General features: G+C 42.8%; 1 protein-coding gene across 5 annotated transcripts in view; it reads left to right on the top strand.

The window, feature by feature from the left end:
• The window catches only part of LOC111956573 (CMP-N-acetylneuraminate-beta-1,4-galactoside alpha-2,3-sialyltransferase), a 78,194-nt gene that overhangs the window by 48,469 nt on the left and 15,156 nt on the right, over positions 1–14,569 (top strand). For all 5 annotated transcript variants that reach the window (XM_070436737.1, XM_023977059.3, XM_023977061.3 and 2 more), the window contains one exon: positions 13,385–13,531. In XM_070436737.1, the coding sequence (XP_070292838.1) occupies positions 13,385–13,531 (147 nt within the window). The remainder of the gene's footprint in view (positions 1–13,384; positions 13,532–14,569) is intronic.

The following is a 14,569-nucleotide window of genomic DNA, read 5'->3' as shown; positions in this document are numbered from 1 at the left end:
CCTTCTCTGGCTGAGTGCGAGCTCTGGTAAAGGTCATGAATGTTGTTATTTAATATAAGTTTGAGACCATAGAGGGAGGCCTGCACTGACTGAAAAGCAGTCTGGAGGTCTTCAACAACCTGAACCAGCGAAGGAGCACATGAATATATGACTCTATCATCTGCATATTGATGAACTTTGCTGGTTGCATCCCATTTCCCAAATCCTTAACACAAATTTAGAGCAACACAGGAGCTAACATGGAACCCTGGGGCACACCTCTAATAATCTCAGGAAAGCTAGACTTGTGATTGTCAGCAGATACATGTTGTGTTCTGTCAGAAAGATCGTTTCTAAACCAATTTACTGCCCCTTCACTGAGACCAATGTTACTGAGTCTAGCAAGCAACAATTTATGGTCAACTGAATCAAATGCCTCTTGATAAATCAACAAACAGATTAGCACAATGTTGCTTTTTATCAAGGGCATTGATGTAATTTGCCACTACCATAGCTGCAGTTGTGGTGCTGTGCCCYGAACTAAAGCCAGACTAAATCCTGCTTAGTATGTTATTTTCARTTGCAATGTTTTTTAGCTAGGGATTCATAGACTTTGGCCAGAATAGGATTATAGTTATTAGCATCTGAGGGATCACCACCCTTTAGCAGTGGGAGGACATAAGCTGATTTTCTAAATGCTGGGTATGGAATTGGTCAAGAGACTCAAGTTGAAAATGTGAGCCACAGGTTCAGTAATAATACCAGTTGCTATCTTTAAGAGGTAGGAGTCCAGGTTGTCTGGACCTGCAGACTTTTGCTTTATAGACCTCAGCATAAGAAACAGGCTCAATGTTAAAATGGTTCACGTGAGGGCCTATATCATAGTTGACTGTAACAGAGCTTACATTAAAGGCCCTGGGCCCCACCATTATCAAAAAGGGAACCAGCAGATATGCAGTGCTTGTTAAAAAAAACTATATCAGCTTTACCCTTCCCTTCAATAGAACACTTATGTAAATAAGGTATTTCTGGTTTTTATTTATAATACATTTGCAAAAACAATCTAAAAACCTGTTTTCACTTTGTCATTATTGTGTTTAGATTGATGAGGACATTTTTAAAATGTAATTCATTTTAGAATAAGGCTGTAACGACTTGCTTCCATTTAGCCACCAGCATAAGTGATGTCGGGCACTGATGTTGGGCGATTAGGCCTGGCTCACAATCGGCGTTCTAATTCATCCCAAAGGTGTTYGATGGGGTTGAGGTGAGGGCTCTGTGCAGGCCAGTCAAGTTCTTCCACTCTGATCTCGACAAACCATTTCTGTATAGACCTTGCTTTGTGCATGGGGGCATTGTCGTGCTGAAACAGGAAAGGGTATTCCCCAAACTCTTGCCACAAAGTTGGAAGCACAGAATCGTTGAATGACATTGTATGCTGTAGCGTTAAGATTTCCCTACACTGGAATTAAGGGCCCTAGCCCGAACCATTATTCCTCCTCCACCAAACTTTACAGTTGGCACCTATGCATTCGGGCAGGTAGCGTTCTCCTGACATCCGCCAAACCCAGATTCGCCCGTCAGACTGCCAGACTGTGAAGCGTGATTCATCACTCCAGAGAATGAGTTTCCACTGAGTTCAATGGTGGCAAGCTTTACACCACTCCAGCCGACACTTGGCATTGCGCATGGTGATCTTAGGCTTGTGTGCGGCTGCTCTGCCATGGAATCCCATTTCGTGAAGCTGTCGACGAACAGTTATTGGGCTGAAATTGCTTCCAGAGGCAGTTTGGAACTCTGTAGAGTGTTGCAACCGAGGACAGACCATTTTTATGTGCTTCAGCACTCAGTGGTCCCGTTCTGTGAGTATTTGTCTTTCTCACGATCAGTGAGACATCTGTATAGATGTAGCATGCATACATAGTGCCTTCAAGTATTCACACCCCTTGACTTTTTCCACATTTACAGCCTGTTTAGTCTAAATTTAAAACCCATAGTGTCCGTGGAATTGTTTTTTGTATTTGTTAAATTWGTTTAAAATCTAAAATATCTTTAATCAAAAAGTATTGAACCCCTTTATGGCAAGCCCAAATACGTTTTGAAGTCAACATTTTCAGTTGCATGGACTCAGTGGTGTGCAGTAATATTGTTTAAAATGATTTTTGAATGACTACCTCATCTCTGTACCCCGCACATACAATTATCTGTAAGGTCCCTCAGTCGAGCAGTTAATTTCAAGCACAGATTCAACCACACAGACCAGGGAGGATTTCCAATGCCTCACAAAGGCCACCTAGTTTTGTATATGTACTGACATGTATGTGTAACTGATAGATGCATGCGCATTGCATATTGTTTTTAAATGTATATTTCGTTGTGTTTGAACTCTAAGACTAGCTGTCGCCATTGGCGTTGGCTAATGGGGATCCGAATATAATCTAAACCTATTGGTAGATGGGTGAAAAAAAGTAGACATTGAATATCCCTTTGAGCATGGTGAAGTTATTAATTACTCTTTGGATGGTGTATCAATACACCCAGTCAGTGTGAATACTTGAATGTATTGAAGTCGTTTTTCAGGGTATCTGTACTTTACTTTTTATATTTTTGACAACTTTTACTTCACTACATTCCTAAATAAACAAATACTTTTTACTCCATACGTTTTCCCTGACACCCATAAGTACCCATTTTGAATGCTTAGCAGGACAGGAAAATGGTCMAATTCAAGAACTTATCACGAGAACACCCCTGGTCATCCCTACTGCCTCTGATGTGGCGGACTCACTAAACACACATGCTTCATTTGTAAGTGATGTCTGGTGTTGGAGTGTGCAACTGGCTATTTGTAAATAAAAATTTAAAAACAAGGAAATGGGGCCATCTGTTTTGCTTAATTTAAGAAATATTTTTATTTACTTTGATACTTAAGTATATTTAAAACCATTAAAAAAAAACTTTTACTCAAGTAGCATTTTACTGTATGACTTGAGTAGTTTTCTATTAAGATATTTGTACTGTAAGACAATTGGGTACTTTTTCCACCACTGCACACAGTCACTACAAAGATACAGTACAGGCGTCCTCAGTTGCCGGAGAGGAAGGAAACCGCCGAGGGATTTCAGAGGCCAATGGTGACTTTACAGCAGTTTAGAGTTTAATGGCTGTGGTAGGAGAACACTGAGGATTGATCGATAACATTGTAGCCACCATACTAACTTAATTGACAGAGTGAATAGAAGTAAGCCTGTACAGAATAAAAATATTCCAAAACATGCATCCTGTTTGCAATAAGGCACTCAAGTAAAGCTGCAAAGAAAGGAACTTTATGTCCTCAATACAAAGAGTTATGTTTGGGGAAAATCCAACACATCACTGAGTACCAATCTATTTTTAAGCATAGTGATGGCTGCATCATGTTTTCCTAGAGACACTGGGAGACAAATTCACCTTACAGCAGGGCAATAACCTACACACTGAAGTTGCTTACCAAGATGACATTGAATGTTCCTGAGTGGCCTAGTTACAGTTTTGACCTAAATCAGCTTGAAAATGGCTGACAATGCTCAACTTGACAGAGCTTGAAGATTTATTTTTATAATGTGCAACTATTGTACAATCCAGGTGTGCAAAGCTCTGATTTACCCAGAAAGTCTCACAWCTGTAATCGCTGCCAAAGGTGATTCTAACATGTATTGACTCAGGGGGTTGAATACTTATCTAATCAAGATTTATTGTTATTAAAAGCATATGTATTTTTTTTATACAAATGTTTAAAAAGTTCAGTATTTTTGTCAATTAAATACATTTTAATCCCACTTTGTAACAAAAAAATGTGGAAAAGGCACTATACAGAAACATTTACCTACCAGTAAACAAGGGTTAAGAACATTAGCCAAGCAGTATCTGTGTATATGCAAGAAGTCAAATCCAGATTATTTTAAACAAAGCAGAATCATTCATTTAGCCTGCTAACTTTTGATACACCTTCAGATGTAGGCTAGCTCTTAATTCCCTGGTTTTGACAGAAGACTGGGTTATTGAGAGTATCTTGATGGAGAGGCTTCTGAATATTATTTTGATAATTTGCTACACTACTCATTTAACTGCTTTGAGAACCATGCTGTAGGTCTGTTTGCTATAAGTAAACGGCTCCAGACTCTGCCAGTGGAACAAGGGTTGTCTAAAGACACCCTCTAAACCGCCCTGAGGCCACATAGTTCACGCAAGTCCTCCTTTGGGTCGGAATGCTGTTAAGTGTTCCCATTGTTTTCCCTGTTTGCCGTCATGGGAGTGCGAAGGCACGGGTTTCACACACCGGATAACCCCGGCATGACCGGGAGAAGAGAAACTCACGTGACCCGCAGAGAGGGCAGAGGTCGTAGTGCGTGTCAAGAAAAGCAAATTGGCAAATGCTTCAGATTTCTCCTTAACAAAGGGAGTAAGCATCGAAGTACCTCATAGAGTTTGGGTTGTTTTGGATTTTTGGTAACTGGAACCTTGGTCTGTCTGGCCAACCTGGTTTTCTCAAGGCGAGAGCCCTTCAAAAACCTTCTTCCCCCCCTTCATATTTCTTTCTCAAGTTCCTCCTCGTAAACTCGTAAACTCTGAGTTAAACATGTACACAGCGCTAATGACCTCCAGACAACCTTAATTGGGTTTGTTTGTAGCTTGGTGCTGCTATTTAGACCTTTAGTTACACTTAGTAGTACATTCCTGTGACCTGCTCTAGCCTGGTCCGTAAACAAGTCCTGACGACTACCCCTTCATTGATAGCAGATCGGAAGGAACCTGAATGGTGCAAGCAAAAAGGCCGAAGCTTTCCTAAGCCCATTGGAAGCCCAGCGCCTATTGCTTACAGGACACCTACAGTGTATCGGGTCCTTCCAGACCTTCAGAACATCTAAAGAGTAGCCTACTGGGAGGGGRTATGGGGTTATTTTTGCACAGGGAGTCAGTGTCCATCTCTCTGGTGTGCTCTTACCCTTTCCAACTTGGTCCAAGGTCTCGCCTGGCTGCTTGTGGCTGGGCGCAGGGTGAAGCGTGTTTGTTTTTATTTGCATAGAAGGGCCTTATGACCATCTGTGTATAGCCTGCAGGTGTGAGCTGTCCAACTCGCTTGCCCTTCTTTCCCTCTCTCGCCCTTTAGCCTTTTCTACATGATCTCCCCCTCTCATTTGGTCCCTCAAGCAATGGTTGTGAACTAGAACATGCACAGTGTAAAAATAGCTAATTTTACTTTAACAGCGTGGGTTCCGGAGGTTTATCTACCTCGGCTATACATAAACTGAAATGCAAACAGGAAGCCGTAGAGGCTAGACATCTCCAGGGCGTTTTATTGAGGCCGCCTCCTTCCCATTGAGGACCAGAGCTTAACTTGAGTGGCTTCTCTTCATCACTTCAATTGTACATCTATGGAGTGAATGCACCACAGGAGGTTGGTGGCCCCTTAATTGGGGAGAACGGGCTTGTGGTAATGACTTTAGTGGAATGCTATCAAATACATCAAACATGGTTTCCAGGTGTTTGCTGCCATTCCATTAGCTCCGTTCCGGGCATTATGAGCCGTTCTCCCCTCAGCAGCCTCCTCTCGAAATGCACAGTATGTTATATCATTGTGTTTATGTGTACGTGCACATTATGTACTTGCCTCCGAAGCGCCTGGGGCTACTATTAGTCGTCTAATGGTATTTCTATGTGCTTTAGAGATGATTTATTATCATATACACTACATGGCCAAAAGTATATCTCTCTGTGTGTTGTCTAGGTGACAGGCAGGAAGCTATATGGTGTGTGTGTGTAGGTAAGTGTTGCAACCGAGGGCCGAGTATTTTTTACACGCTTCAGCACTCGGCGGCCCCGTTCTGTAAGCTTGTGTGGGCCAACCACTTCGCAGCTGAGCCGTTGTTGCTCCTAGACGCGTGGCTGAAATAGCWAAAACAACTCGCTTGAAGGCGTGTCCACATACTTTTGGCCACGTTGTTAGAGGGGTTTGTGTGGGCCGTAGAGGTTGAAAGTGTTATCGCTGCGATTACACATCGGTCAGGAATGTACAAACCTTTTGAGATAGTCCTCCATATACTTCAGGTGTTTAGATGCTTATGTTCCGCCGCAACTTTTTCCAGTGAGGGATTTAGAAATCTTCTTGGGGGTTTTGGATTTCGTGTTAGTGACATTCAGTCTTTTCAATATGACTGTCCTTGAGCACCACTTTCGTCAGACTGTTGGTTGCAAGAATTTTTCCCATTCAGATTGATCCCCCCCCCCCCATCTTGGTACACATCTCTATTCTTCCCCGACCTGGCATTGTCTTGCTTTAATCCTGCCCTTGGCTCTTGTGTAGGTTGATCTGTATTTTCCTATGACTTGGGAACAACTAGACAGAGCCACTTACCAGAGCCTCTGTTGTAGAGCACTCACATAGGTTGATTAGCCAGACTGCCAGTGAATGTTTTTCAAGTATCAGACTATTTGTGGAAAGTCACAAACCGTATCCAGCCATTCCTTTGATGGTGATCAACAGAAATAGTTAGTCTCCAGAAAAAAAACACACCACTTGACATTTTGATATGATTTGTTAGGTCTACTCAACATACTTTCCCAGAAATGCTCCCATTTTATAAAATGATCTCCTCCTCCTCAATGGTGTTTACCATCCATACACATTTTGTTTTCCACAGACGCCTGTTTCTCATCATGGGAAAAAGTATTTACCTTACCAAGTCTTACACCTGTTTTATGATTGTTGTTGAACAGTTAGGCAGTTAGAGCAGATGCATTTTGGAAAGTCATTTCATATCATCTATTTGTTTTGTAACTCATATTTGTTAAACCAAGCGGCCTTTGTTTTTTTTGAATGCCGTGTTGAGTGTTGAAGAGAAGATTTAGAGATTGAGTCAGAGGCTAGACTGAGGGAAGAGGCCAAGAAAGTTAGTGAAGGAAAGAGTGAGGTGAGAGAGAGCGAGAGAGGATGACTACCCTCTTGCTATGTGATGTTTACAGAGTGATTTAACATTGGGCTGGCACGCTGCGGGGCTAGTTTAGAGGGTCACCGGCAGGAGTGACATCCATTGACTGGTGCAGGAGGAGGGCGACTCGGCCAAGAAGCCTCACTCACCCGCTGGGTTATGGGTCGGCTCAGTTACACATCCCGCCGCGAGGGAAGAAAGCGTGGCGGTCATTAGCCTGACTCTCGCGTATCGCTTAAGGGCTCAACGATCAATCAGGTTCCCCTTTCTCTCCGCAAAGTTGAAATTCCCAAACTGGAATGCTGGTGGGAGTTCTGGCCTCGTGCCAACCAGAGAAGACAGCTGGGGAATGTGGAAGATTTTGAAATAACCAGAGGCTTGAATGGGAAAATCAGACCCTGGCACAAACACCACAATGAGGACATTTGTGTATCCCAGGGCTGTAGAATAGGAATGTGAGCATTGGTCTCACTGAGATGACAACGTAGTATGGACTCATTCAACACTGTGTAGCATCTTAGATGGCCATGTAATACAATGATGTTCATGTCTTTCCGTTTTGTGGGTCGGTCCCTGGGTGACAACATATTTGCTTTCGTTTTCTGGTATGATGAAATTAAACACTGGATGTTCGGCTAGCAGGCCTGTTATAAGTCTCATTACTGTGTGACCGGTGACCCACCCATAGCTCCCATGTCTGGTTATTGAGTTAACCGGGGACCCACCCATAGGTCCCATGTCTGGTTGTTGAGTTAACCGGTGACCCACCCATAGGTCCCATGTCTGGTTATTGAGTCATTCCCCCTTTTCGACCTTTAATATATGACCAAGAGGCGACATCTGTGTTCTCTCATTGATGAGCCACTGTTAGGCGTTGAAATATGGTCACCCCGTAAGCCAACGTCAACGCTGGTGGAACTGAGGTAGTTTGGCCAGAGCTGAAGCCCTTGTCTGGATGAGAAATCTTGACCACAGTCTCATTCTCTTTCCCCGCTATGCAAACTATTGCCTCTCCAATTAAAGCCGATTATAACAGGTGCTGGCGTCAGGGCACACAGCCTTGTGCACGTACTTAAAGTAACTGTGCAGTGTTTCCAGATTTCTATCATATGACCTACAGTGCATTCAGAAAGTATTCACACCCCTTGACTTTTTCCACGTGACCCGATTCAGGAAACTAGGCGTATGTCGCAAGTCATGACTTCACAGGAGAGCCGTTTGACCATCAAAAATGTTTTTATCAAAATGCGTTTTTTGGCAGAAATGCCTTCTCAAACATGTGAACTTTCATGTGCCTTAATATCAAACTTGTAAGCCATCTGTAAATACGAATAAAATTGTTAAATTACGAGCCTAGTTGGTTTAGCCACAGAAAAAGTGAGCAACCTTCCCGCTAGCCATGATTGACTGAGATAATGAGTGGGCTGGACATGCCGAGGGATGAGTTTGGATTGGTCTGCCATATAGCTTGCGTCTGTCTATTGGAACTGGTCAGTATGTCTAGGTAATCGTGTTGAACGCTGCTTTTTAAAAAATGTATCGCGTAGTAAAACTGCATAAACCTAATGTCAAGTTAAAGTGTACTGTTAGCTAGCTAATGTTAGCTGGCTGGCTCGCTAGCTAACAATGTGTATGCTCTCCACTTTCTTGATGACCGAGTTTTGAAATCAGTGTAATTTGAGTACGATAGCTAAGGAGATTTAGAAAACACCCGTCTGGATTATCTTCAAAAGGCACCCATGCATGGCATCAGACAGAAGACGCGTTCAACCATGATGTATACGGGTAAGATAGTCTAGCTAGCTACATTTTCAGATATTACACGTTTCTAATTTTGACAACGTGGTTTCTCTTCAAGTGTACTGTTAGCTAGCTAACGTTAGCTTGCTGTGCCGCTAGCTAAAGTTATGTGTATGATCTTATTCTTCGTATATCAGACACATTTGCTTGACTAGTTATAGCCAAATAACCTGGTTGGTTAGCTACCTGCAGATTCATGCAGGGTAGTAACGTCATGAGTTGTGATTATGGTCCATTGTTTAGCTAGCTACGTGTCTTAACAAAAGACTCCACTATGCAAGTATCCATTTCAATAGAATGTCACTGCAACAGTTGATAAGACRTACTAGCAGGTAAATTCGCTCTGGCTATCTACTCTGATTTCAGACCACTGGTAAGATAGTCTAGCTAGCTACATTTTCAGATATTACGTGTTTCTAATTTTGACAAAGTGGTTTCTCTTCAAGTTAAAGTGTACTGTTAGCTAGCTAGCTAACATTAGCTGGCTGGCTGGCTGACATTACGTCATGCTTTAGGATTCATTGTTTACCTAGCTAGCTATCTAGCTACATTTCTTAACAAAAGACTTGTCTTAGTGTGCCAGAGAGCAGAATAACTGATGAATTTTTGAACGCTCAACGCCCGTTGAATATGTCCAGTGTCAGTAAACGTCGGCAACAAATCGTAATTCAATTGTTGCCAGCAGCACAGTTAGCCACCAACGCTCTGGATAACATGAAAACAGCTTAACCAGCTCTACTAAGGTGAGTAAAATGGTCAGAGTGGGGTGTTCTCTCATTGTGTTCTGGAAGTAGCTAGCCAATGTTAGCCAGTTAGCTTGGGTGCTTGGCTGTCGTTGTGAGGTCAGAGCTTTTGGATCAACCCTACTTATTGGCCAGAGCGTCCAGTCTGCTAGGGCGAGTAATGTTCAGGGAGCTGTTCTCTCGCTCTTTAACATCTGGAAGTAGCTGGCAAGTTAGTACAGAACTCTCGGATCAACCCTTAAATAGATGGGTGGGGCTAAGGCTTTTGAGGGTGTGATCTATGCTGAATGGGTGTAGACAAAGAGAGCTCTCCAATAGTAGTACCAAAACATTGAAAGACAGTTTTCTCAAAAGTGAGTTTACAAGTTGATCAACTTTCAAAGTAGAATTACTTTCCCATTGTTTCCTCAAATGCAGTGTATGATATACCATGTTGTAGCTGTGAGTCTCTACTTTTATCCAATGTAAAAAAAAAAAAAAACAGATTCAAATGTTGCTACATAAGACCGAATCCAGGTGGTGAGTCACATTTTGTTGTTACAAAGTGGGATTAAAATGGATTGAATTTTGTCAAATATCTACGCCAAGTACTCTGTCGAAGTTGAAGACAAATTCTAACATTTGTATAAAAAAATATATGAAAAATTAAACACTATCTTGATTAGATAAGTATTCAACCCCTGAGTCAATGCATGTTAGAATCACCTTTGGCAGCAGTTACAGCTGTAAGTCTTTCTTGGTAATTTTTTTATCCTGAAAAACTCCCCAGTCCTTACCAATTACAAGCATACCCATAACATGATGCAGCCACCACTATGCTTGAAAATATGGAGAGTGGTACTCCCTAATGTGTTGTATTGGATTTGCCCCAAACATAACATTTTGTATTCAGGACAAAAAGTGAATTGCCTTGCCACATTTTTTGCAGTATTACTTTAGTGCCTTGTTGCAAACAGGATGCATGTTTTGTAATATTTTTATTCTGTACAGGCTTCCTTTTCTTTCTGTCGATAAGGTTAGTATTGTGGAGTAACTACAATGTTGTTGATCCATCCTCAGTTTTCTCCAATCACAGCCATTAAACTCTGTAATTGTTTTAAAGTCACCATTGGCCTCATGTTGAAATCCCTGAGCGGTTTCCTTCCTCTCCGGCAACTGAGTTAGGAAGAACACCTGTATCTTTGTAGTGACTGGGTGAGCTGATACTCCATCCAAAGTGTAATGAATAACTTCACCATGCTCAAAGGGATATTCAATGTCTGCTTTTTTTATTTATTTGACCCATCTACCAATAGGTGCCCTTTGCGAGGCATTGGAAAACCTCCCTGGTCTTTGTGGTTGAATATGTGTTTGAAATTCACTGCTCGACGAACCTTACAGATAATTGTATGTGTGAGGCACAGAGATGAGGTAGTCATTCAAAACTCATGTTAAATACTATTGCACAGAGTCCATGCAACTTATTATGTGACTTGTTAAGCAAATTTTTTACTCCTGAACGTATTTATGCTTGCCATAATAGGGGTTAAATACTTATTGACTCAAGACATTTCAGCTTTTCATTTAAATTATTTGTAAAAACCTTACTTCCACTTTGAGAGTGTGTGTGTAGGCCAGTGACACAAAATCTTGATTTATTCAATTTAAAATGAAGGCTGTAACACAACGAAAAAGTCTAGGTGTGTGAATAATTTCTGAAGGCACTGTATAATTAATTAGTGATAGTTTTCCTTGTAAGTTTTTCACATTTTATTTCATTTTTTATTTAACTAGGCAAGTCAGTTAAGATCAAATTCTTATTTACAATGATGGCTTACCCCTGCCAAACCCTAACCTGGACGACACTGGTCCAATTGTGCGCCGCCCTATGGGACTACCAATCATGGCCGGTTGTGATACAGCCTGGAATCAAACCAGGGTCTGTAGTGACGCCTCTAGCACTGAGATGCAGTGCCTTAGACCGCTGCGCCACTCGGGAGCACTTAACATAATTATGTTAAAAGGCTGCTTTTCTGTGTTGAAATGGGTTTGGGCGTATACCAGCCATTAAAAATATTCAGGCAAGTAGACTGCTGATTGGCCAGCCCATCCTCCTCTAGACCGTGGATTGGCCAGTTCATCCTCCTCAGGAGTATGACATCATTTTTTAAACTGCCTGTTTGAGATACACGTTTATGCTTTGACAGAAAATATGACTATAGGGTGAGTCAACAACATTTATTTGTGTATGAGTTAACAGAATATGAACTTTCACTTGACAGTTACTTAATCTAATAATCCAGATCAATTTAACCATAAACCTGTCACGAGAGAAGGGGGAACAGCCAGTTCCTTAAGGCTATAACACAACCCAACACAGCCACCGCCCTACACAAGCCATACACGTCTGCTGTGTGTGTGTGTGTGTGTTCGTGCTCGCACATCCATATGCGCGTATGTATGGTTGACTCAGGTTTAGCATGGCGTGTGAGTGAGTAGGACGGGATCATTCTGCAGCTTCCTGTTTTATCTGTTCAAACGGCCCATCTCCTGACTCACCGGCCCATGTCACAGCTCAGGGGAAATCACTTCCTGTCCCCCAGGGGCCCATTCAGAGACAGTTCTTTGGGTTCTGAGTGATAGAACTTCATTACATACAGAAATGTAGAAATAGGCTATATCTCTCATTTGATGCTATAGGTAGCTTTATTGGACCTGATCAGTGTTTATTGAAAAGCACTGCTGTTACCTGCTATTTGGATGTACTCTTCTCCAGCACTCTCTCTTAATACTTGTTTGTCTGACTCAGACATGACACTCTTGTCTCAGTGTGTGTGTGTGTACCGTCTATTTGAGTCGGCACCATGCTCTCCACAGTAAAACAAATGACTTACTGCTGCTACAGCTCTGCCAAACAGATCCCCTAACACAAGCAGCGTGTTGACAGTAGAGATGAGGTTTTCCTGCCACGGCTTGCGGAGGGCTCGGAGGCCCCTGGTTAAAAACATGCGGTTAGATTATTCCCCCCCTAATATCAAGGCGGCAGGGCGGGCGTCTGAATATTTGAACAGGTTTCCCATTTACATCTGCCGACCCCTTTGAATTGTGTGCAAGGTAGTCAGTCAGGCAAGCAGGCAGGCTAGTCAGTCAACCAGTGCTGTTTGTGGCAGAATGCTACTGTTAGTGTGTGTGTGTGTGGCGCATCACAGTAAAGGCATGATGCCTGAGGGATGTTTTCAGAGGACAAGAGCTAGCCGTAGCTACTTAGCTAACGTTATTAAATATTTTTGTGGATTTGGCAGATATTTGCAAAAAATGACTTCAGATTTTTATCTTTATATTCTGACTTTACATTCACATGTGTAACTCCAACTTTCATTGTCTTGAGTGAAGTATGCGCAAAAGTCTCTTTTTGGTATTCTGGAGCATATGAAGTCAGACAACAGGCCCAGTACGTGTCCTTAGATTTGGGAGTATTCTACCTCCGGTGTGGCGAGTCGGGTCTGGTCTCTGGTGATTGGAGTAGGAGGGACCAGAGGGGTGTGAGTGCTCCCGGAACCCCTGCTGAGGTCAGGGTGTGATTTGGCTCACTTCCTGTAACACTTCCTAGCTGATGAGGGGGCGCTGCTGTGGTCGTAATTATGGTCGATTGGCCATCCTCCATGTTACCCCCGAGGCACAGAGCCATTTTCTCAGTCCGTGTAGGGAGTGAGTTTGTAGGTGGGCCTCTGGGTGATGTGACCGTTTGTGTTCTATGTCAATGTTATAAAAGATCATCTCTTTGTGTTTGAAACTCTGGCTACCTCATACTAAGAAGTGCTCCTTTGACCCCCCCCCCACAAAAATTACAAATTGGATGTTTTTTTAAACTTTCAATGCCTTTCCTGAAACTCACCATCTCTCTTCACCTCTCAGCGGGGTACAGAGGGCTTCTGGAAGTCTGTGGCACACTACGTCCCCAGGGAGCCCACAGAGATGCGCATCCTCAACCCCTACTTCATCCAGGAGGCTGCCTTCCAGTTCATCGGCCTGCCGCTCAATAACGGCCTCATGGGCAAAGGGGTGAGTGACACTCAAACAGAAACCCGCTCCAGTTTAATGAAAATATTAAACTGGGAAGAATGTCCTGAAAAAAAACATGTATGGTGCTATGTTTGCGGAAAATGGCATGTCTTCAGTCACCTGGATTCAGGTGGATAAGATTCAGCTCGGTTTGCAGTCTGCATGCAAACACAAACACAGACATGCATTCACACATGCAGTACAAAGTGCATAGACTCTTACTCACTTTTTTTCTTAAGTTCAAGAATACAAACACAGGCACAACCTGACAGTCGCATTCCCGCTTTCACTCTCTCACACATGCGACGAAACGGTACAACGACTCCACAGGCAGTCGGGAGCCGTTKACCGAGGACACGGTCATAACCAAAGTGTGTTTGACACACTTCAGGCCCCAAACAGTAGATTCGCTGTTCCTATGACAACCACCGCAACGCAGCACCTTGCCATGTCATCACAGGAAATTAAACCGTTAAAGGGATACGGCGAAATTCTGGCATTTTAAGCCCTTCTTTTATTTACCCAGAGTCAGATGATGTGCAGTATGAAGGAAGTTAGTGGCCGTTTTGCGAGGCTAACTAGCGTTAGCTTAATGACTGCAACTCTACCGGTACGGTAGCATTATCCCGCAGTATGAATGACTAATTATAGATTGTCACGGAGCCACAAAGGAGTCGTTTAAGAGCGACAAGGCTCCAGTGCCACACGTGGCAGACCCCTGCTCTAGATTTTACTTATTTTGTATTTTTTTTGGAACTGTTTACGGAGGGAAAATGAAGCGTTAGACGTATTACCTCCTTAACTCCTCCACATAGATTAATTTTGTTCTCATTTTGGTTTTGAGGGGGGCATCAGATGAGGCTGTAGATTCTGGACTGCCACAAGGTCTGCTGGTTTTTCTCTCCTTGGCACGTAACTAATCAATCAAATTAATTGATTGTCTTCACAAGGCCACTTACCTGGTTTACTGGGACCGTGGCTGTCTGATCAAAGGGATGGGTTAAAGTTCAGCAGATGCTGTCACCCTCCAGGGTAGGA

Source organism: Salvelinus sp. IW2-2015, linkage group LG32 (assembly GCF_002910315.2).
Source record: "Salvelinus sp. IW2-2015 linkage group LG32, ASM291031v2, whole genome shotgun sequence".
In the NCBI taxonomy this organism is placed as follows: Eukaryota; Metazoa; Chordata; class Actinopteri; order Salmoniformes; family Salmonidae; genus Salvelinus; species Salvelinus sp. IW2-2015.
This window is presented reverse-complemented; position numbering and strand designations above follow the sequence as displayed.